Source organism: Nerophis ophidion, linkage group LG09, assembly GCF_033978795.1.
Source record: "Nerophis ophidion isolate RoL-2023_Sa linkage group LG09, RoL_Noph_v1.0, whole genome shotgun sequence".
Lineage (NCBI taxonomy): Eukaryota > Metazoa > Chordata > Actinopteri > Syngnathiformes > Syngnathidae > Nerophis > Nerophis ophidion.
Genome location: NC_084619.1, coordinates 6,039,408 through 6,062,917, shown reverse-complemented (window position 1 = coordinate 6,062,917; position 23,510 = coordinate 6,039,408). Strand labels below are relative to the sequence as shown.

Genomic DNA, 23,510 nt, shown 5'->3' with positions numbered 1-23,510 from the left:
ACAATTTCCCAACTCATATGGAAACGGGGTTTGTATATTTGGGTTTATACAGTACCACCTTTGGGCATAGTAAGGAATGATAAATGGGTTGTACTTGTATAGCGCTTTTCTACCTTCAAGGTACTCAAAGCGCTTTGACACTACTTCCACATTTACCCATTCACACACACATTCACACACTGATGGAGGGAGCTGCCATGCAAGGCGCTAACCGGCACCCATCAGGAGCAAGGGTGAAGTGTCTTGCTCAGGACACAACGAGGTTGGTACTAGGTGGGGATTGATCCAGGGACCCTCGGGTTGCTCACAGCCACTCTCCCACTGCGCCAAGCATGATCTGCATTTTTTTTTTCCTTCTTCTCGTCCCCTGCAGGCTCTCTCGCTGAGAGTTATGATGAGCTCGGCAACCGCTACCAGCTGCCAGCCTACACTTTAACCCCCCCTGTCAACCTCATCACCGAAACATGCAACGAAAGCAAAGTGTGCGAATCCACACAAAAGCAAACGCAGCCTCCTCCATGCAGGCAGGAGTTCCAGCTCCGCGTGCGATTGTCCACCGGTGAGAAACGTCCCCGCCCGGTGAGGCATAGCACGGCGATTGATGATGTATAACGACTCTGCTCTCGCAGGAGAGGACGTGCGTCTGACCGCCAGCATGGCCGACTCCATCGCTGAGCTGAAGAAGCAGCTGCAGCGACAAGAAGACATCGACGTGTCCCGCCAGAGGTGGTTCTTCTCGGGGAAACTCCTCACCGACAAGACGCGTCTGCAGGACGCCAAAATCCAGAAAGACTTTGTTGTCCAAGTCATTGTCAACGTGAACCCTGCAATTCTCTCCAACTGAAACACAACCAGAAAGTGGTGATAATTTGAAGGGAAGCAGCGTATGTACTTGGACTTTGTGTACAATTTTATATATAAGTATTGTTTTTTTATTGTTCCTTTTTTGTATTTGTTCTCCCTATTTTTCCAAAGAAATTAAGAATACTTAAAAAAAAAAAAAAAAGCACCGAAATACTTTAGAAAAAAGGTAGAATCTTACCACATTTGCCCCACAACTTACACCAGGGGTGTCCAAACTTTTTCCACACACGGAAACATTAAAACATGCAGGGGCTGTTTTGATATTTTTCATTTTCAAACCATAACAAAATATATGGATTCTTTTTTATTTGTTTTACCTTTAGGACTCCCAGGACCATAGAAGGTCTCTGTCATGGGGAGAGTGGCCGTGCGCAACCCGAGCGTCCCTGGTTCAATTCCCACCTAGTCACGTCCGTCGTGTCCTGAGCAAGACACTTCACCCTTGCTCCTGATGGGTGCTGGTTGGCGCCTTGCATGGCAGCTCCCTCCATCAGTGTGTGAATGTGTGTGTGAATGGGTAAATGTGGAAGTAGTGTCAAAGCGCTTTGAGTACCTTGAAGGTAGAAAAGCGCTATACAAGTACAACCCATTTATTATCATTTATCATTAACATGTTATGAGTGTGAATGTTGTCTGTCTATCTGTGTTGGCCCTGCGATGAGGTGGCGACTTGTCCAGGGTGTACCCCGCCTTCCGCCCGATTGTAGCTGAGATAGGCGCCAGCGCCCCCCGCGACCCCGCAAGGGAATAAGCGGTAGAAAATGGATGGAATGGATGGATGTTAAAAATAAGTCAAATTATTATTTAATTTTTTTATGTAATTCTTACAGTAAATCTGTATATCAACTTTGTTGATATAAAGTAAAGAAGAAAAAAAAGGTTTTATGCCTTTTAAGTCAAAGACAACATTTTTTTTTTATAGTAAAACTGAAATATGCAGTATTCAGAAAGCAATGTTTAATCTGAAGTAATTGGAGCCCTAAAAAGATCAATAATGCAGGACACCATTGATATAAATGTATTATTATTTCTGAGTAATCACAGTGATAAAATAAATGAAATCCTACTAAATATCTTTGGGATCCAAAAGGTCCCCCACTCATAAAGTGATACATTTTTATTATTATTTGTTTTACTTTCAACACTTAAGTTACGGGGTTCACGGTGGCAGAGGGGTTAGTGCGTCTGCCTCACAATACGAAGGTCCTGCAGTCCGGGGTTCAAATCCAGGCTCGGGATCTTTCTGTGTGGAGTTTGCATGTTCTCCCCGTGAATGCGTGGGTTCCCTCCGGGTACTCCGGCTTCCTCCCACTTCCAAAGACATGCACCTGGGGATAGGTTGATTGGCAACACTAAATTGGTCCTAGTGTGTGAATGTGGTCTGTCTATCTGTGTTGGCCCTGCGAGGAGATGGCGACTTGTCCAGGGTGTAGCCCGACTTCCGCCCGATTGTAGCTGAGATAGGCGTCAGCGCCCCCCGCGACCCCAAAAGGGAATAAGCAGTAGAAAATGGATGGATGGAGGGCACTTAAGTTACGAGATCAACTTCAGATATATCTGTCGATTTTACCTTTGAACTATTATTTTGTTGGTTTTATGCTCTTTTGTCAAAGAAAACACTATTTTTATATGGCAACCATACAGTATATGCACATAATATTTTCCACATAAAACAAAGTCAAATATTTGAAGTAATTGGAGCCTTAAATAGGTCAATAATTCACTATATAAAAAAAAATGTTTAACTTTTTTTTTTTTTGCATTGGCAATAATCAATCAATGTTTACTTATATAGCCCTAAATCACTAGTGTCTCAAAGGGCTGCACAAACCACCACGACATCCTCGGTAGGCCCACATAAGGGCAAGGAAAACTCACACCCAGTGGGACATCGGTGACAATAATGACTATGAGAACCTTGGAGAGGAGGAAAGCAATGGATGTCGAGCGGGTCTAACATGATACTGTGAAAGTTCAATCCACAATGGATCCAACACAGTCGCGAGAGTCCAGTCCAAAGCGGATCCAACACAGCAGCGAGAGTCCCGTTCACAGCGGAGCCAGCAGGAAACCATCCCAAGCGGAGGCGGATCAGCAGCGCAGAGATGTCCCCAGCCGATACACAGGCGAGCAGTACATGGCCACCGGATCGGACCGGACCCCCTCCACAAGGGAGAGTGGGACATAGAAGAAAAAGAAAAGAAACGGCAGATCAACTGGTCTAAAAAGGGAGTCTATTTAAAGGCTAGAGTATACAGATGAGTTTTAAGGTGAGACTTAAATGCTTCTACTGAGGTGGCATCTCGAACTGTTACCGGGAGGGCATTCCAGAGTACTGGAGCCCGAACGGAAAACGCTCTATAGCCCGCAGACTTTTTTGGGGGTTTTGGGAATCACTAACAAGCCGGAGTCCTTTGAATAAGAGCAAAAGAAAAACAAACAGCCTGCATATGGCAGCTTTGTGTCAACAATGCAACTTTTCCCTGTTAGATTTCACCTTATTCTACTTTTTTAAGTGTTTTTTAAATTTATTTTTGCAATAGCATTTCCAGAATGTGTGGCGGACCGCAAATGGCCCCCGGGCCGCACTTTGGACACCCCTGGCTTACACCGATATTCCTCTTTGTTTTGTGTCTTCTTCCTTGTGGCAATAGCAAACTAAAACCTTTTTGCAACTTAAATTAAAAAAAAAAACACATTTTTCTTCCATAATTTAAGAAGATGACAGAAGGGGAAATGTAAATATCAGCATATTAATATGTTTGGTCAATCAGCGCTGTGCTCAAACACTGTCATTCTATTAAAAAAAAAGACATGAACTATGAAAAAGGTATGAGATGATTGGTTCCTTGAGTGACATACATATATAAATGACACCCATGCATTTAAACTAAACTGATTATTTTACACTTCACCCACTTAAATGAATACGTATTGCTCTAAAACGAGTCGGCAATCCAACGTGTTGAAATAGCCATATTGGACCAAAAATACAAAAAACAAATCTGTCTGGAACTGCGAAAAGTTCAAAGGCTTGTGTTTAATAATGAAGGCAACACATTAAGTGTCTCAGAGGGTGAGATAACTCCTGGAAATTACTGGCTTAAAACTGCCAAAAGTATAGATGTGTGTGCCCAAGTTAAGGAAAGGACAGGCTGTCTTCTTCTAATAGATTTATTACAATCATTGCAAGCTGACGTTTGCTGTGGTCTGGAACAACATGGCACACAATCAGAAATGCAGCCTATATTACATGCAGATAAGTCATGAGACCTGTAGATATAAATGAAATACAAAGAGGACATTAGAAAAGGAAATTAAATGAACTCAAATAAAGCTACAAATGAGGCATAATGATGCAATACTGTATGTACACACAGCTAGCCTAAATAGCATGTTAGAATGGATAATTAGCACTCCACACAAGTCAACAACAGCAACAAAGCTCACCTTGGTGCATTCACGCCCAGCATAAAAACTTTGGTGGTCAATATGAGTCAAAGGAGTAGCATAAAACACTTCTGTGGAAAGACGGAGCCAACAGGTCGATGGCGGGGCAGGGCACGCTGCAGCCCTGCCCAAGATGGCGGCAAGGAGGCGGAGGATGCAGCGGAGAGGCGGAGCGTGGTTCACACACCGGGAAACTTAACATTTCTCCTGATGGTGTATAAAAGGGGAGAAGGAGGAGAGATCGAGAAGGAAGGAGTTGGAGAGCCTGCAGGAGCAGATGAAGAGCAAGAGCGACAGAGAGCGAGCCATAGAAGAGGAGGACGACGACGGCGGCTGTAAGAGCGGACCGTGAGCGATCAGTGGAAAGGAGCAGCTGAAAAGCGATCAGACCTACACTAGAGCTTGTTTATTGAAAAATAAACCAGAGTCAAACCTGCTAAAAAGGTGTCCTTCCTGGGTGGTCCATTGAACCTGCACAACGACAGCAAGAGACTGTCACAACGTCTTTTTGCGACAGAGAAAGTTGTACATTTAAGTTGTCTGGGCAATTATTTTGACTCGGGGGCCAAATTTAGAGTGAAGTGTGAATTATATTTATATAGCGCTTTTCTCAAGTGACTCAAAGCGCTTTACATAGTGAAACCCAATATCTAAGATACATTTAAACCAGTGTGGGTGGCACTGGGAGCAGGTGGGTAAAGTGTCTTGCCCAAGGACACAACGGCAGTGACTAGGATGGCGGAAGCGGGAATCGAACCTGCAACCCTCAGGTTGCTGGCACGGCCACTCTACCATCCGAGCTATACCGAGAAAAAAATGACTCTGGGGGCCGGTATATCTGATTTTTAGGAACACTAATACAAAACCTGAAAATAACGTTAAAAACGTTATGACAGACCACCTTAAAAAATGTAATTTTATGGAATTTTAACTTTTTTTACTGAGCGAGACACCCAGAATGTACATGAAAATAAAGAATGTTACAATATTAACTATGAAGGATAAAACACTGAAAATTGATAACATATGAACATCACACTCCATCCACATATTTTACAATCATACAAAAATGCTTACAAACGCAGCAACTCTCTATTTTAGACCAGTTGATCTGCCGTTTCTTTTCTTTTTCTCCTATGTCCCACTCTCCCTTGTGGAGGGGGTCCGGTCCGGTCCGGTCCGGTGGCCATGTACTGCTCGCCCGTGTATCGGCTGGGGACATCTCTGCGCTGCTGATCCGCCTCCGCTTGGGATGGTTTCCTTCCTGCTGGCTCCGCTGTGAACGGGACTCTCGCTGCTGTGTTGGATCCGCTTTGGACTGGACTCTCGCGACTGTGTTGGATCCATCATGGATTGAACTTTCACAGTATCATGTTAGACCCGCTCGACATCCATTGCTTTCCTCCTCTCCAAGGTTCTCATAGTCATCATTGTCACCGACGTCCCACTGGGTGTGAGTTTTCCTTGCCCTTATGTGGGCCTACCGAGGATGTCGTAGTGGTTTATGCAGCCCTTTGAGACACTAGTGATTTAGGGCTATATAAGTAAACATTGATTGATTGATTGATTGAAAATATGAACACAATGGGTAAAAAAAACAAACACCTCCAATTTGATTTATCTGATACATCACTAAGCTTTAGAACTTTGTTGTAAAATGCTACTTCCATGTCTGTCCCTGACACCCACATTTCCGGCTCTGGAAACACTCTGTGGAAACGCTACCCACCCACACTGTTTGGTGCCTCGTCTGAGCTGCTGTGACTTACATTACCGTAGTAACTAATATAGATGACTATAGTAACTAATCAAATTATCATATTAACTAGTACATCATGCAAAAGCGCATATTCCAACCATTGGAATAGTTAGTAGCTACACTTTTCATCTTAAAGATTTAAAAAACATTATGTACTTATTTACTTAAAGGCCTACTGAAAGCCACTACTAGCGACCACGCAGTCTGATAGTTTATATATCAATGATGAAATATTAACATTGCAACACATGCCAATACGGCCGCTTTAGTTTACTAAATTGCAATTTTAAATTGCGCGCAAAGTATCCTGTTGAAAACGTAGCGGAATGATGACGCGTGCGCGTTACGTCACGTATTATAGAGGACATTTTGGTCCAGCCCCGGTCCCAGCTATAAGTTTTCTGCTTTAATCGCATAATTACACAGTATTCTGGACATCTGTGTTGCTGAATCTTTTGCAATTTGTTCACTTAATAATGGAGACGTCAAAGAAGAAAGATGTTGGTGGGAAGCGGTGTATTGCGGCTGCCTTTAGCCACACAAACACAGCCGGTGTTTCCTTGTTTACATTCCCGAAAGATGGAACAGAGCGGTCAAGCGAACATGGTTCCCTACCACATGTCAACCGGCAGGTTTCGGTGACAAAAATGGTGGTAAAAAGTCGGCTTTTACCGTAGACATGAGCATAGAGCTTGCATCGTTCCTCCTGCACCTGTCAAAGAGAGGCTGCGGACTCTCTTGCCCTCTCCGACCGGCCGCCCCCGAACGTGGGATGCTTCCACCGTGGAGGAGGGGGACAAAAAAAATCTCAGCCCGGCCCCAACGAATGCCTTCGCTTTGCCTCGTCGAGAAACGTGGCTTCCCTCAGAGACACTGGCAGTCACCACACCCGTGGCCACACCCCTCCGACTTTCAGGTACGACCATATAATCTAACTAAAACACTAGTAACACAATAAGCACATAAGGGATTTTCCAGAATGATCCTAGTAAATGTGTCTAATAACATCTGAATCGCTCCCACTGCCCTCATCTTTTTTTTTCTTTTCTAGTCCTTCACTCTCACTTTCCTCATCCATGAATCTTTCATCTTCGCTCAAATTAATGGGGAAAACGTCGCTTTCTCGGTCTGAATCACTCTCCCTGCTGGTGGCCACGATTGTAAACAATGTGAGGATGTGAGGATCTCCACAACCCGTGACGTCACGCGCACATTGTCTGCTACTCTCGGTAAAGGCAAGGCTTTTTTATTAGCGACCAAAAGTTGCGAACTTTATTGTCGATGTTCTCTACTAAATCCTTTCAACAAAAACATGGCAATATCGCAAAATGATCAAGTATGACACATAGAATAGACCTGCTATCCCCGTTTAAATAAGAAAATCTCATTTCAGTAAGCCTTTAAACTTATTTCCAAAAACATAATGTCCGGCGAGCCAGACTGAAAAGCTTAATGGGTCGCATGTGGCCCGCGGGCCTTAGTTTGCCCAGTCCTGATGTAAATCAACTATGGTGAGTTCAAAGACCGCCTAAATTAGTAGGACAAAACGGCGCTGGCCAAATACCATCATCAGTTAAGTATACGCACAAATATATTGTAATATCCCAGCAATGTAGGCTCATACAAATGATTTAGTTTGTCTTGTCTTTATTGCACAAGATGCGATTCAACCCCGATGTGCGTCACTCTCCAATCTTTTAACCCTCAATGCTAGAACCCCTACTTTTTATGATTGGCGTCACTTCCCTATATCTTCCCGGAAGTCCCGCCTCCCAGCCAAAGTCATTGGCTAACAGCCCGTAGCCAGCCGCTACAATATTAAACAGTTGTCTTTCTAACAATTGGGAAGGTTTGTGTTATTTTTGTCCTCCTACAGAAACATTATTAAAATAAAACAATATTTGTTTTCCTCCTATCTTTTTCCATTTATGAAAAAGCTCCAGGTGCTAAAGGATAGCAAATAAAGAAATCAGTATCCACAGTCGAATTTACCACCGTCAGGGGTGTCCAAACTTTTTCCACTGAGGGCTGCACACTGAAAAATCAAAGCAAGCGGGGCCATTTTGATATGTTTTATTTAAAAAAAAAACAACAATACAATATATCTGTAAAGATATACATTTAGGCCTCCACACAGGCTTGATCCCAGGGACCCCAAAGGATTTTGGTCCAAAAAATATTTAAAATGTGTCATTTTTTTGTATTATTGTTATTCAAGGTTTAAATCTCTGGATCAACATTAGGTCTATCTGTCAATATAATTTTTTTAAAGATTTAAGTTGTATGCCGTTTTTGTCAAAGAAACCCCTGTTTTGTTATGGGAAAAAACACAAAATATGCAATAGTTTTCCCCCAATAGAATTTTAAGTGGAATATTTGAGATTATAGAATAATTAGAGCCTTAAAAATGTAAACACATAACACAATTGATTTCAATTTATTATAGGTTTTTTTTATAGCAATGACACAAAAAAAATCTCACTAAAATTATTGGGGACGGAAAAGGGTCCCCCTACTCATTAAAAATAAAAAACTTTTTTTTTTTTTTTTTTTACTGTTTACTTTAGACACAATCGTCTTGAGATCGACTTCAGATCCATCCGTCAATTATAACTTTTATTGTTGTTTATGTTTGGACACCCCTGATTTACGTGGACCCCGATTTAAACAAGTTGAAAAACTTATTCAGGTGTTACCATTTAGTGGTCAATTGTACGGAATATGTACTCTACTGTGCAATCTACTAATAAAAGTATCAATCAATCAATCAATCAATCAATCAATCAATCAATCAATCAATCAATCCATACGAAAGCTTCACCTCCGGGAATTTTAAACAAGTAATCACCGTGTGTTTGTGTGGCTAAAGACTAAAACTTCCCACCTCCATCTTTCTACTTTGACTTATCCATTTTTATTGAACAGATTGCAAAAGATTCAGCAACACAGATGTCCAAAATACTGTGTAATTATGTAATTATCAATCAAAACGTTCACTGCGCGTGTTTATTTTTGAGCTAAGCAGCGCCATCTGCCGGCAAAACCTTGAAAAAACTAAATAAAAATGTGTCAATGACGTCATCAACTGAGCGACAGAGGCAGCTGCGTGTGTACACAGTAGGGGCAGCGTGATTTCTTTAACTTAAAAATGGTTAGATCTGGGAAACTTCGCTCCGGGACGAGCTCTAAACTCAAACGATGGAAGAAAGGGCACAGCAGCGACTCCAACCCGCAGACGAGCCGACATCGACAGGCTGCTAAAAGTCGCTTCTTTAGCAGACCCTCCGGTAAAGATTTCCTTTAGCACGTGGGCTAACTTTAGCTAATGCTAGCTGGTTGGCTGTACTTATGTTCAAACTACGATTTTGTCCTTTTTAGTTAATAAAACACCAGGAATGTCAAAATACTTTATAGCTTTTTTAATGTATTTACTCGGCTGAATGCCAGTAATACTTTATAGTTTCAACTGTCACTGACCGTAAGTAGGTACACATCTTAATGACATTGTGTAAATAAATACGGTGACTTTATAACTGTCAGAGACACTAATACATCGATGTTTACTGTAATATAATGACATTCAAAACAGCGGTATTAATGTGGAGATTTTGAGTGTTTAATTCAACCAATGTTTTATTGTTAAGAGTATAGTTATTTGTTATGTAACTCATCCATCCATCTTCTCCGCTTATCCGTGGTTGGGTCGCGGGGGCAACAGCCTAAGCAGGGAAGCCCAGACTTCCCTCTCCCCAGCCACTTCGTCCAGCTCTTCCCGGGGGATCCCGAGGCGTTCCGAAGCCAGCCGGGAGACATAGTCTTCCCAACGTGTCCTTGGTCTTCCCCGTGGCCTCATACTGGTTGGACGTGCCCTAAACACCTCCCTAGGGAGGCGTTCGGGTGGCATCCTGACCAGATGCCCGAACCACCTTATCTGGCTCCTCTCGATGTGAAGGAGCAGCGGCTTTACTTTGAGTTCCTCCCGGATGGCAGAGCTTCTCACCCTATCTCTAAGGGAGAGCCCCGCCAACCGGCGGAGGAAACTCATTTCGGCTGCTTGTACAAGTGATCTTGTCCTTTTGGTCATGACCCAAAGCTCATGACTGGTGAGGATGGGAATGTAGCTCGACTGGTAAATTGAGAGCTTTGCCTTCCGGCTCAGCTCCTTCTTCACCACAACGGATCGATACCACGTCCGCATTACTGAAGACGCCGCACCGATCCGCCTGTCGATCTCACGATCCACTCTTCCCTCACTCGTGAACAAGACTCCTAGGTACTTGAACTCCTCCACTTGGGGCAGGGTCTCCTCCCCAACCCGGAGGTGGCACTCCGCCCTTTTCCGGGCGAGATTCATGGACTCGGACTTGGAGGTGCTGATTCTCATTCCGGTCGCTTCACACTCGGCTGCGAACCGATCCAGTGAGAGCTGGAGATGACGTCCAGGTGAAGCCATCAGGACCACATCATCTGCCAAAAGCAGAGACCTAATCCCGCAGCCACCAAACCGGAACCCCTCAACGCCTTGACTGCGCCTAGAAATTCTGTCCATAAAAGTTATGAACAGAATCGGTGACAAAAGGCAGTTCAGTTTATGCGGAACATGCATCCGATACAATGTCACACGAGTCCAGTTGTTTTATTACATCACGTCCAAAAAGGAGTAGGAAGTTGCAGAGCTTATTTAATCCGACCCCTTTTCATACATAGCCGTTTTTATTCAATGTCCTCGTTCTCTGCCACAGAACAGTAAAGAAATTAATAATATACCATAGTAAGCATACAAATATTGAATACATAAATAATCTTTGTCTAAATAAGAGTAAAAAAAAAAGGGTTCAGGATTTTCATCATCATTCCTGTTCTGTGTACTTTGTGAACACTTGTAGTTTGAACAATCTCTTAAACTGAAGCATATTGGTGCTTTGTTTGATTTCTCTGGTTAATCCGTTCCATAATTTAATTCCACATACTGATATACTAAAGGTTTTAAGTGTTGTACGAGCATACAAGTGTTTTAAATGAGATTTTCCTCTAAGGTTATATTCCTCCTCTTTTGTTGAGAAGAAGTGTTGTACATTCTTGGGTAGCAGGTTGTAGTTTGCTCTGTACATCATTTTAGCTGTTTGCAAATGCACCAAATCGTTGAATTTCAATAATTGTGATTTAATAAATTAAGGGCTTGTGTTCTCTCTTTGCAACATTTTTGTATTATTCTAATTGATCTGTTTTGTTACATGAATGAAGCCCACATTTGTAGTATTTTCCCTATATTTCTGCATAATAACGCAAATATGGTAACACTAGTGAGCAGTAAAGAATATGAAGTGATTTTTGGTCTAGAACAGGGGTGCCCACACTTTTTCTGCAGGCGAGCTACTTTTCAATTGACCAACTCGAGGGGATCTACCTCATTTATATATATCATTTATATTTATTTATTTATGAAAGAGACATTTTTGTAAACAAGTTAAATGTGTTTAATGATAATACAAGCATGTGTAACACATATAGATGTCTTTCTTTCACGAAGACAAGACTATAAGTTGGTGTATTACCTGATTCTGATCACTTGCATTGATTGGAATCAGACAGTAATGATGATAACGCCCACATTTTCAAATGGAGGAGAAAAAAAGTTGTCCTTTCTGTACAATACCACATGAAAGTGGTTGATTTTTGGCATCTAATTCATCCAGCTTCCATACACTTTACAAGAAAAACATTGGCGGCAAATTCCGTAGCTTGTTTGATTGACATTCACGGCACCCGAGGGTCTTGTGAGATGACGCTGGCTGCTGCCAGTTCATTATTATGAAAAAATGACAGAGGAAGGCGAGAAACACTTTTTATTTCAACAGACTTTCGCGCCGTCCCTTCCGTCAAAACTCTAAAGGCCGACTGCACATTTCCTATCTTCACAATAAAAGCCCTGCTTCATGCTGCCTGCGCTAACTAAATACAGAGTCTCGGAAAACTGGCGTGCACAAGTGATCCCTCAGAAAGCTGGCGTGCACATCACTTGTGCACGCCAGTTTTCCGAGACTCTGTATTTAATTAGCGCAGGCAGCATGAAGCAGGGCTTTTATTATGAAGATAGGAAATGTGCAGTCGGCCTTTAGAGTTTTGACGGAAGGTACGGCGCGAGAGTCTGTTGAAATAAAAAGTGTTTCTCGCCTTCCTCTCGGTCATTTTTAATAATAATGATCTTGCAGCAGCCAGCGTCATCTCACAAGACCCTCCGGTACCGTGAATGTCATTTAAGTGACGTCTTGGTGAAGATTGATGATCACTAATTTTTAGGTCTATTTTTTTTTAAAAGCCTGGCTCGAGATCGACTGACACACCCTCCGCGGTCAACTGGTAGCTCGCGATCGATGTAATGGGCACCCCTGGTCTAGAACATGTTTTGCTTTATTCATTATTGACGTGTTTCTTGCTATTTTAAGGTTTCCAGGTTTCAAGTTTTATTTGTCGCATGCAGTTACACTACAGTGAAATGCTTTTTTTCCATGCTCTTAAGATATTGCGTACAGTGGGATCCAAACACTAGTTGCAGAATCTAATACACTAAATACCAAAAATAGAAACATTTGAATAGCTCTGATGTACATTAATTACAAGACAATAAGTTGCACAATAAGTTACAGCAGTTATGGTTGAGGTATATTGTACATTGTAATAAGCGGTAGAAAGGATGGATAACTAAATAAAATCTTGCATAACTAATAGGACAAAAAGTAAAATACGAATGGGGCGGCATAGCTCGGTTGGTAGAGTGGCCGTGTCAGCAACTCGGAGGTTGCAGGTTCGATTCCCGCTTCCACCACCCTAGTTGCTGCCGTTGTGTCCTTGCGCAAGACACTTTACCCACCTGCTTCCAGTGCCACCCACACTGGTTTAAATGGAACTTAGATATTGGGTTTCACTATGTAAAGCGCTTTGAGTCACTCGAGAAAAGCGCTATATAAATATAATTCACTTCACTTCACTACATTTTTATATGAGATTTCCAATTCATTTCATCATCTATTATACGCAAACGTGTTTTCTTTCACTATTTTAATATTTACTCCGTTTATCTGTATTTATGTTTGACTTTCTCTTCTACTGTAAACAAATAGTATTATTTTAGTCTTACTGAGATTCAAAGATAATCTGTTTTTGTCAAACCATCTTTTTAATTTGTTCATTTCTTCTGGTTTTTGTATTATTTTGGGAGTAGACCTTCCCGCGGAATCGTAATAGTACAAATATTAAGGGAGCGTCCCTGGTTCAATTCCCACCTAGTACCAACCTCGTCACGTCCGTTGTGTCCTGAGCAAGACACTTCACCCTTGCTCCTGATGGGTGCTGGTTAGCGCCTTGCATGGCAGCTCCCTCCATCAGTGTGTGAATGTGTGTGTGAATGGGTAAATGTGGAAGTAGTGTCAGAGCGCTTTGAGTACCTTGAAGGTAGAAAAGCGCTATACAAGTACAACCCATTTATATGTTAACACAGGCTTGTCTATGCATCTTACAAAAAAAAACATGTTTTGTTTTTATTACTCATGCTAATAACATTCTATGTGTCGATTATTTGGTTCCCGTCCACACAGGAAAGAGTGACCTAACGGTAGACGCTCTCAAACTGCACAATGACCTACAGAAAGGTTCGCTGGAGCGCCGCAAAAGAAGCCAGAAGGACGCACCCATGGAAGACGAGCCAGATGAGGCGTTATCAGACCGAACGTCGGGCACCTTCCTCAGCGGCCTGTCAGACTGCTCCAACCTGACCTTTCGGAAGGTGCAGCGGTTGTGGGAGTCCAATTCGGCCGCTCACAAAGAGGTAAGGCGAAGTTGTGGCGTGTGGACGTCTGAAAAAACGTATTGTGACCACAACAATATGACTAAATATGCTTGCTTGGCAGATCTGTGCCGTGTTGGCAGCTGTAACTGAAGTGATTCGCAGTCAGGGGGGCAAGGAGACAGAAACGGAGTACTTTGCTGCTTTGGTAAGTGTGCTGACAGTTTGATGACTCTGCATCATTGATCACCATTATCTGTAAATTAGCACCTTTACTCTTCCCGTGTTTGCTAACTTGATCAACCTTTGAGACTGTCGTGGTTGTCGTCTACATGAATATGAGTCAACTTGTCTTTTTCAGACTTTCTTCTAAGGCAGGGGCAGGGAACCTTTGGCTCGCGAGCCAGATGTGGCTCTTTTGGCTCTCGGATAAATCTGAGCTGACACTGCTTAACACAATAAGTAATGACTACTTCCACTTGTAATTAAAGTTTTAAAATTAACGTTCAACATATAAAACATGCTCATGCATTTGAATCCATCCATCCTTTTTCTACCGCACTAGTTCAAGAAGTTGCATTAAGTGAAAGAAGTGATTTATTTATTATTAGTTAGTTTAGGGCAGGGGTGCCCACACTTTTTCTGCAGGCGAGCTACTTTTCAATTGACCAACTCGAGGGGATCTACCTCATTTATATATATCATTTATATTTATTTATTTATGAAAGAGACATTTTTGTAAACAAGTTAAATGTGTTTAATGATAATACAAGCATGTGTAACACATATAGATGTCTTTCTTTCACAAAGACAAGAATATAAGTTGGTGTATTACCTGATTCTGATGACTTGCATTGATTGGAATCAGACAGTAATGATGATAACGCCCACATTTTCAAATGGAGGAGAACAAAAGTGGTCCTTTCTGTACAATACCACATGAAAGTGGTTGGTTTTTGGCATCTAATTCATCCAGCTTCCATACACTTTACAAGAAAAACATTGGCGGCAAATTCCGTAGCTTGCTTGATTGACATTCACGGCACCCGAGGGTCTTGTGAGATGACGCTGGCTGCTGCCAGTTCATTATTATGAAAAAATGACAGAGAGGAAGGCGAGAAACACTTTTTATTTCAACAGACTTTCGCGCCGTCCCTTCCGTCAAAACTCTAAAGGCCGACTGCACGTTTCCTATCTTCACAATAAAAGCCCTGCTTCATGCTGCCCGCGCTAACAAAATAAGAGTCTCGGAAAGCTGGCGTGCACAAGTGATGTGCACGCCAGCTTTCTGAGGGATCGCTTGTGCACGCCAGTCTTGCGAGACTCTGTATTTAGTTAGCGCAGGCAGCATGAAGCAGGGCTTTTATTGTGAAGATAGGAAATGTGCAGTCGCCCTTTAGAGTTTTGACGGAAGGTACGGCGCGAGAGTCTGTTGAAATAAAAAGTGTTTCTCGCCTTCCTCTCGGTCATATTTTCATAATAATGATCTTGCAGCAGCCAGCGTCATCTCACAAGACCCTCCGGTACCGTGAATGTCATTTAAGTGACGTCTTGGTGAAGATTGATGATCACTCATTTTTAGGTCTATTTTTTTTAAAAGCCTGGCTGGAGATCGACTGACACACCCCCCGCGGTCGATTGGTAGCTCGCGATCGACGTAATGGGCACCCCTGGTTTAGGGCTTGCCCTCCTGGGGTTTCTTTAGACCACCAAGCACCGACATAAGAGCCTGTTTCAGGGTTACTATATTTTTTATTTTTCAATAAGTCTCTCAATTGCTTTCCAGCAATGATCTTTTTCTCTTTCGTTCTCGCTTGTACTCTGGCTCCAGCTCCAACCCCGTCTCTCCTCCTGGCTGCTGCTTATAACAGAGCGACAGGTTATTAGATAACGAGGCCCTGGTGGACCTTCTACGCACCTGTCGCTGATTTTAAGGCCGGTCCTGGCACACCCCGCTTCGCTTCAAAGAATAAGAGACCTATTATACTCTAGAAATGTTGGTCTTACTTAAAATGCACACGTTTAGTTGTGTTCAGTGTTGAAAAAAATATTATATGGCTCTTACGGAAATACTTTTAAAATATTTGGATTCTTGGCTCTCTCAGCCAAAAAGGTTCCCGACCCCTGTTCTAAGGTTTTATATTCAGGTCAAGATTGTCATTTGCATTTTTGTAGTCCTGACCAAGTGAAACATAATCGTTTAAAATTCAGGCCACATGGCAAACACTTTTCGAGTACTAATTACAAGTTTTAAAGAGCAACAAAATAGGGACTAACAAACTATAACAAAATATGTGATTTGTGGCACATGAGATGAAAAATTACATTAGTGTCTACCAGGGTTGCGCAATATAAACAAAATACAGTATAAATGAATAATATACATTTGGCCAACGATAGCGAATTGAATTAGGGTTGTCAAAATTAATAAGGTAACTCATTTGATTAATTATAAAAAAAAATATTGCATTCATCATGAACATTCTTAGATTTATCATGCAATTTATTTTGACCATACAAGCTCTTTTATCTTCACCTCTTTACGGTCAGTGATTACATCAGTACAATTAAAAAATAGGTGAGGAGACTCCTACTGGTGTGCTTGCTGACAAATTCCACTCCAAAATAACGCCTGAAAGAACTGTAGATACAACTCTTACCATGTTTTGGGCAATTAAATGACATGCATTCAAGGAAAATGTTTCATGGATGACAACCTGACAGCAAAATTGCATTTGTGTCTGAATATTGGGGTCTTTTCTTCAAGAAGACGTATTATGCAAAACCAATTTTTGTACTTGGGATCTGCATAAGTCCCTAAAATGTGACATATTTATATAACAAATTTGCCTTCCTTTATACTTCCTCCAAACAAGCCATTTGGAATTTGCACCATTATTACTGTTTTTCCCAGGTGTGATGTCAGCGGATATCTCCACATATGGTAGTCTTTGCACAAGTTTGTAATTGCAGGCCAAAGCTGTTGTCAATAACCTCCTTTTTCTCTATCCTCTTGTTGTGGGGCAGACTGGCTCATACATGCACATGCATCCTCCACTGTTGCCACTTCTAATACAGAGTAGCGCGTAGTTCTAACATGGATTTGTCAGTGGACTCCCTATGGAAGCGATAAAAACTAAAACGGGGCAGGTGGGGAGAAGACGCAGTCAAAGTGGAGGCACGTAAATAGGACTGCACACATACTGAAGAGACGGTCCGAAAGCGGCTTGAAGGTGGTCTGTAAAACAATCTATGCACAATTTTGACAATAGAGCCACCATTACATGTTATGTAGATCACGAGGAAGTGTAATTGTAAGCAAATCTTAACAATGCAAATGTGTGATTCATCATGCTTAATCCAAATTCTAAAATGTGATTAATCCGTTTAAAAAAATGTATCATTTGACCACCCTACTTTTAATACAAACCTGATAATGCATGTTAAGGACACATTCTAGTTGTTCCATAAACGTGGCTGCGAAAAGCAAACAAACCAGACCTTCTGTTGAAGGCTAAATTGCAGAGTCCTTTTTAAAGGACAGTGTTGTATGTGGGGAAACTGGTGTTTTGACCAATCTATGTCTATGAGCATGAACTGGGGAAGCCTACTCTGATGAAAGGCAAAATGTCTCATAGGACAGCCGAGTTGGGATTGATTGAATGCCCTGAGATTACAATGACCTTAGGTAATATATTTTATTCTTTCTCAGTGTGCTTGTATACTGATGATTGTTTGTGGTTGTTAATGTTTTATGTGTTTTGTGTATCTTTGTTACATTCTACCTTGACGCTGAATTACTACTGAATTACTACCTCCTGGTGCCATTAAAGAAATGTTGAAGGACATGATATAAATACTTTATTGATATTTATTGATATCAATAAGATATCAATGACAATAATTGATTCATATCGGAATCGCGATTCTTAATCATTCCGATACAACTCACTTCATAAAATTGACAATTAAATGTAAATTTTTTGTACATAAGAGTCACATTTTTAAGACCTTGTTAGGCCATCTCCATGCAACCAGAAGGAGCATTTCTAACCTGTAACCTGTTTTGAAAGTTGCATGATATTTATTATACCAAATAATACATTGTGAAAATCAGTTGGAATTGTGTTGAAATCGAGAATCGAATCTGAATTGCATCGTCACCCCAGTAAACAGAATCGGATCAAATTTTTAGGTGCCAAAAAGATTTACACCCTTATTGACATTGTTATACAACCATCCTGTGTATTGTCTGATAATTGTGATCAGAAAAAATAAATAATTTTTCAAATTTTATTTGTAATTTAAAGTATCAGCATTGGTATGACAATGTAATTACTTGGTATTTGCTCGATACCAACATTTGTAGCATCGCCCGAAATTAATATTAAGTATTGAAACAACAGAATAATAATTACTTACTCTTTTTTAACAGAAGAGTAGCTAGAACAATGTTAGAACAGAAACTAACCAGCTATCAACAGAAATTTAGCAGGTAGATTAATAACAGATTTGAGAAAATAATACAATAGAAAATGATGCCAAATGTTACCTTATACCAAATTGGAACATTTGTAATCCATTTTGAAACATCCATCCATCCATTTTCTACCGCTTATTCCCTTTCGGGGTCGCGGGGGGCGCTGGCGCCTATCTCAGCTACAATCGGGCGGAAGGCAGGGTACACCCTGGACAAGTCGCCACCTCATCGCAGGGCCAACACAGATAGACAGACAACATTCACACTCACATTCACACACTAGGGCCAATTTAGTGTTGCCAATCAACTTATCCCCAGGTGCATGTCTTTGGAAGTGGGGAAGCATACATAACAAATAATAAATTATGTTATATTAGATTAGATTAGATTAGATAGTACTTTATTTATTCCGTCAGGAGAGTTCCTTCAGGAAAATTACAATTTTCAGCACAATCCCATTCAAGATCAGACAAACATTAAAGGGAGACAGAACAGGATCGCTGACGGGTCTGCCGGCTTCCAGCGCCCCTTACAATAAATACATGGTTATCGCAGGATTTTAGGCCATATCGCCCTAAACAATGTGTAAATGGAGTCTGTTACACACATATTTTGTGTAATTGTCAGCAGTTTTGGTGGTTTGTCATTAATTTGCTGGTTTACCACGCATGCTAACAATGGCATACCCTGTCTCATGTAAACGTATGGAATTAACTTCTATAAACCATAAAACATATTGTCATTGCCTGTCAAAGCACATTGAAACTTCCTTTTGTAGCATTCACTCGATTATGTAAAACCAGTATTTGGAAAGTGCAGCATGTGTTTTTTTTTTTTTAGATGACCACTCTGGAGGTGGTGGATTCACCGGAGTCGCAAGCTGCAGTGGCTTACCTCCTCAACCTCACCATGAAAAGGTTTGGAAAGTGTCTCCCACAAATAGACCCATCCAGCTAAAGTTCTTGAAGATGTTGAATACCAAACATGTCCATGATTTGTTCCTCTCAGGGTTCCGGCCCCGGTGCTTTTGTCCAAGTTCTCAGACACCGCCAAGGCTCTGATGGACGTCATGTCCAAACAGAACAAGTCGGAAACGAGCTCAGCTCTTAGATGGGTAAACACTGTTTTTTCTTTTTCTTTTTTTTAAACGTTCAATTGTGAGATTGGATGTCTCGTATTTATTTTTAGATTCTGTCATGCTTGGCTACTCTGTTGAGGAAACAAGACGCGGCTGTGTGGACGTACCCGTCCACTCTTCAGGCTTACCATGGCCTGCTTAGCTTTACCGTGCACAGCAAACCCAAGGTCAGCTCATTATTCTTGTGTTTGCGTAGGAAATGGTTCAACAAAGTCAGTAAATTGGTGTCTTCTCTATGCAGGTGCGTAAGGCAGCACAGCAGGGCGTGTGCTCCATCCTCCGAGGGAGTGACTTCCTGTTCACAGACAAAGCGCCCAGCCATCACCCTGCTTCAGCGACCACCGCCAAGTTCTGCATCAAGGAGATGGAGCAAGCAGGAGGTAGGCTGACACTACCTGTTTTTACCTCATAATCAAGGTTGGTGTACTATTTCAATTATTTTTTGTGCAGGCAGCAGAGAGGACACCACATTGCTTCATGTACTTGGGCTCATGAAAGAGGTGGTGCCGACATTCCCCGTAGGCGCCGTCAAGTCTTGTTGTGAGATACTGCTGCGAGTGATGACGCTCAGCCACGTGGTGAGAGCATTGCTCGATTCAGATTTATTATTGTTATTCAGAAATTTACATCATAGATGTACTGCAAAACACAATTACATTGCAGTTTTTAAAGTACAATAAAAGAAAATACCGTATTTTCCAGTCTATATAGCACACCGCTACTATAAGCTGCAGCTGCTAAATTTTTAGAGAAAAAAAATCCATGTATTAGCCGTACCGGACTATAAGCAGCAGATATATACTTTGTGAAATTTGTTATTTACACATAAATGTTGTAAATGTTTATACACAATTATACCTTAATTGTTTCCAAACGCTGTTTGTAACACTGCAGTTTTGCTAAATTTACTGAGGAATTTGTGAAACTGAAACAATACAAAAAGACTTCCTTTGTAAGTTAGTAATACTAACATAGAGATTTGTAAAATTTTTATTATATCACATACTTGCCAACCCTCGCGGATTTTCGGGGAGACTCCCGAAATTTAGCACCTCTCCAGAAAACCTCCCGGTACAAATTTTCTCCCGAGAATCTCCCCAAATTCAGGCAGAGCTGGAGGCCACGCCCCCTCCAGCTCCATGCGGACCCGAGAGACGTGTCGACAGCCTGTTTTCACGTCCGCTTTCCCACAAAATAAACAGAGTGCCTGCCCAATGACGTTATAACTGTAGAACGATCGAGGGCGAGTTCTTGGTTTCTTATGTGGGTTTATTGTTAGGCAGTCTCTTTAACGTCTTCCCAGCATGGCAACAACACACAAAAACAGCAGTCACATTTTCTTCTACCGTAAAGCAGTTTGTCTGCCGTAAACAGCAATGTTGTGACACTCTTAAAAAGGACAATACTGCCATCTACTGCACATGCATATGTGACAATAACATCTACGGCTTTTAGAGCAGTGGTTCTCAACCTTTTTTCAGAGATGTACCCCCTGTGAATTTTTTTTTTAATTCAAGTACCCCCTAATCAGAGCAAAGCAGTTTTGGTTGAAAAAAAAAAGATAATGACGTAAAATACAGCACTATGTCATCAGTTTCTGATTTATTAAATTGTATAACAGTGAAAAATATTGCTCATTTGTAGTGGTCTTTCTTGAACTATATGGAAAAAAAGACATAAAAATAACTAAAAACTTGTTAAAAATAAACAAGTGATTCAATTATAAATGAAGATTTCTACCCATACTGTGATGAGGTGGCGACTTGTCCACGGTGTAAACCGCCTTCCGCCCGATTGTAGCTGAGATAGGCACCAGCGCCCCCCCGCGACTCCAAAAGGGAATAAGCGGTAGAAATGGATGGATGGATAGCTGTAAATATACTTCTCCCCTCTTAACCACGCCCCCAACAACGCTCCACCCCGACCTCCCGAAATCGGAGGTCTCAAGGTTGGCAAGTATGTTATATCAGCTAATGCTAACAACACTAGCTTGATTACATTACAATAGCACAGACAAATATGCAGGAAAACACTGCTATCAAACATGTGACATTTAGTAAGTATGAATTTTTTTAGTTATATTGTAAAACTTACAAATTATGCTAGATCCATTCGACGTCCATTGCACCGGTCGCCCAGGTGGGGTCCCCACATCTGCGGTCCCCTCCAATGTTTCTCATTGTCCCGTTGGGTTGAGTTTTTCCTTGCCCTGATGTGGGATCTGAGTCGTTGTGGCCTGTGCAGCCCTTTGAGACACTCGTGATTTAGGGTTATATAAATAAACATTGATTGACTGATTGATTGACAAATGTTGCATAGAGAGATGAATGAAGAAACACGTAAAAACGCTAAGGACGACTACAAGATGGAACTGCGCTTGTATTTCCGGTTCAAGGCACTGAACAGAAAGGAATACCGCAGAAGTCCAATCTATAGCACTTTCAGTGAGCGAACATGTCCAATAGATGGCACCATAGATCTTTTCAGTGTCTCTGTCGGTGTTCTATGAAAACTATTTGTCGAATACAAAACATTATCTATAAATTAAAAGCATTCAAAGCGTGAGAAAATTGTACAGGCTTATAGTCTGGTAGATAAAAAACACCATAAAGAAAATAAACCGATTTTAAAATGTAAAGTTCTTTAAAAAGCTGGAAATGCTATAAATAGGTTAGGCAAATTGTACTTATGTTATTCCACCTGTATTGTAATGTACTACATCAGTTATAAATACTATAAATAAGCATAATAAAAACAGTGGTAGAAAAACTATAGGACAAGATCAACTTGATCTTGTTGTACACTTGTAAGCCCCATATTGCACTACAGTATGTAGCATGTTTTGTGGTGGTCTAATTCCATCTTTTTATGGAGTTAAGCAGTCTGATACAAAACTGTCACAGAACCTTACAGTTCATTCTGCAGCATCAATACCGACACACACACAAATCAGTGTAACTTTGCTGCATGCTTCGACTGGGAAAAACTATTTTGAAAATTTAAAACCATTAGTCATATGAACACACTGTAGGAATGAATGACTCCTAAAGCACATTTATTTCAATCAATCAATCAATGTTTACTTATATAGCCCTAAATCACTAGTGTCTCAAAGGGCTGCACAAACCACTACGACATCCTCGGTAGGCCCACATAAGGGCAAGGAAAACTCACACCCAGTGGGACGTCGGTGACAATGATGACTATGAGAACCTTGGAGAGGAGGAAAGCAATGGATGTCGAGCGGGTCTAACATGATACTGTGAAAGTTCAATCCATAATGGATCCAACACAGTCGCAAGAGTCCAGTCCAAAGCGGATCCAACACAGCAGCGAGAGTCCCGTTCACAGCGGAGCCAGCAGGAAACCATCCCAAGCGGAGGCGGATCAGCAGCGCAGAGATGTCCCCAGCCGATACACAGGCGAGCAGTACATGGCCACCGGATCGGACCGGACCCCCTCCACAAGGGAGAGTGGGACATAGGAGAAAAAGAAAAGAAACGGCAGATCAACTGGTCTAAAAAGGGAGTCTATTTAAAGGCTAGAGTATACAAATGAGTTTTAAGGTGAGACTTAAATGCTTCTACTGAGGTGGCATCTCGAACTTTTACCGGGAGGGCATTCCAGAGTACTGGAGCCCGAAATGAAAACGCTCTATAGCCCGCAGACTTTTTTTGGGCTTTGGGAATCACTAATAAGCCGGAGTCCTTAGAACGCAGATTTCTTGCCGGGACATATGGTACAATACAATCGGCAAGATAGGATGGAGCTAGACCGTGTAGTATTTTATACGTAAGTAGTAAAACCTTAAAGTCACATCTGTAACGTATTATTTTCGGGTCTCCCCATGTCTAGCATTAAAAGATTACAGTTGGTACAAAATGCGGCTGCTAGACTCTTGACTAGAACAAGAAAGTTTGATCACATTACACCTGTACTGGCTCACCTGCACTGGCTTCCTGTGCACTTAAGATGTGACTTTAAGGTTTTACTACTGTAATGTTTCATCTTAAAAACTTTGATATTGTATTTTTGT

The 23,510-nt window shown here is 41.5% G+C and overlaps 2 protein-coding genes across 3 annotated transcripts in view; both read left to right on the top strand.

Moving 5' to 3' along the window:
• The window catches only part of LOC133558943 (ubiquitin domain-containing protein 1-like), a 28,490-nt gene extending 24,797 nt beyond the window's left edge, over positions 1–3,693 (top strand). For both annotated transcript variants that reach the window (XM_061910143.1, XM_061910144.1), the window contains 2 exons: positions 374–559; positions 630–3,693. In XM_061910143.1, coding sequence (XP_061766127.1) covers positions 374–559; positions 630–844 — 401 coding nt within the window. In that variant the 3' untranslated portion in view covers positions 845–3,693. The remainder of the gene's footprint in view (positions 1–373; positions 560–629) is intronic.
• A 5,439-nt stretch (positions 3,694–9,132) lies between these two features.
• The window catches only part of rrp12 (ribosomal RNA processing 12 homolog), a 32,865-nt gene continuing 18,487 nt past the window's right edge, over positions 9,133–23,510 (top strand). The window contains exons 1-8 of the mRNA XM_061910141.1: positions 9,133–9,360; positions 13,669–13,898; positions 13,981–14,064; positions 19,177–19,253; positions 19,345–19,450; positions 19,525–19,641; positions 19,716–19,854; positions 19,925–20,052. Of these exons, the coding sequence (XP_061766125.1) occupies positions 9,222–9,360; positions 13,669–13,898; positions 13,981–14,064; positions 19,177–19,253; positions 19,345–19,450; positions 19,525–19,641; positions 19,716–19,854; positions 19,925–20,052 (1,020 nt within the window). The 5' untranslated portion in view covers positions 9,133–9,221. The remainder of the gene's footprint in view (positions 9,361–13,668; positions 13,899–13,980; positions 14,065–19,176; positions 19,254–19,344; positions 19,451–19,524; positions 19,642–19,715; positions 19,855–19,924; positions 20,053–23,510) is intronic.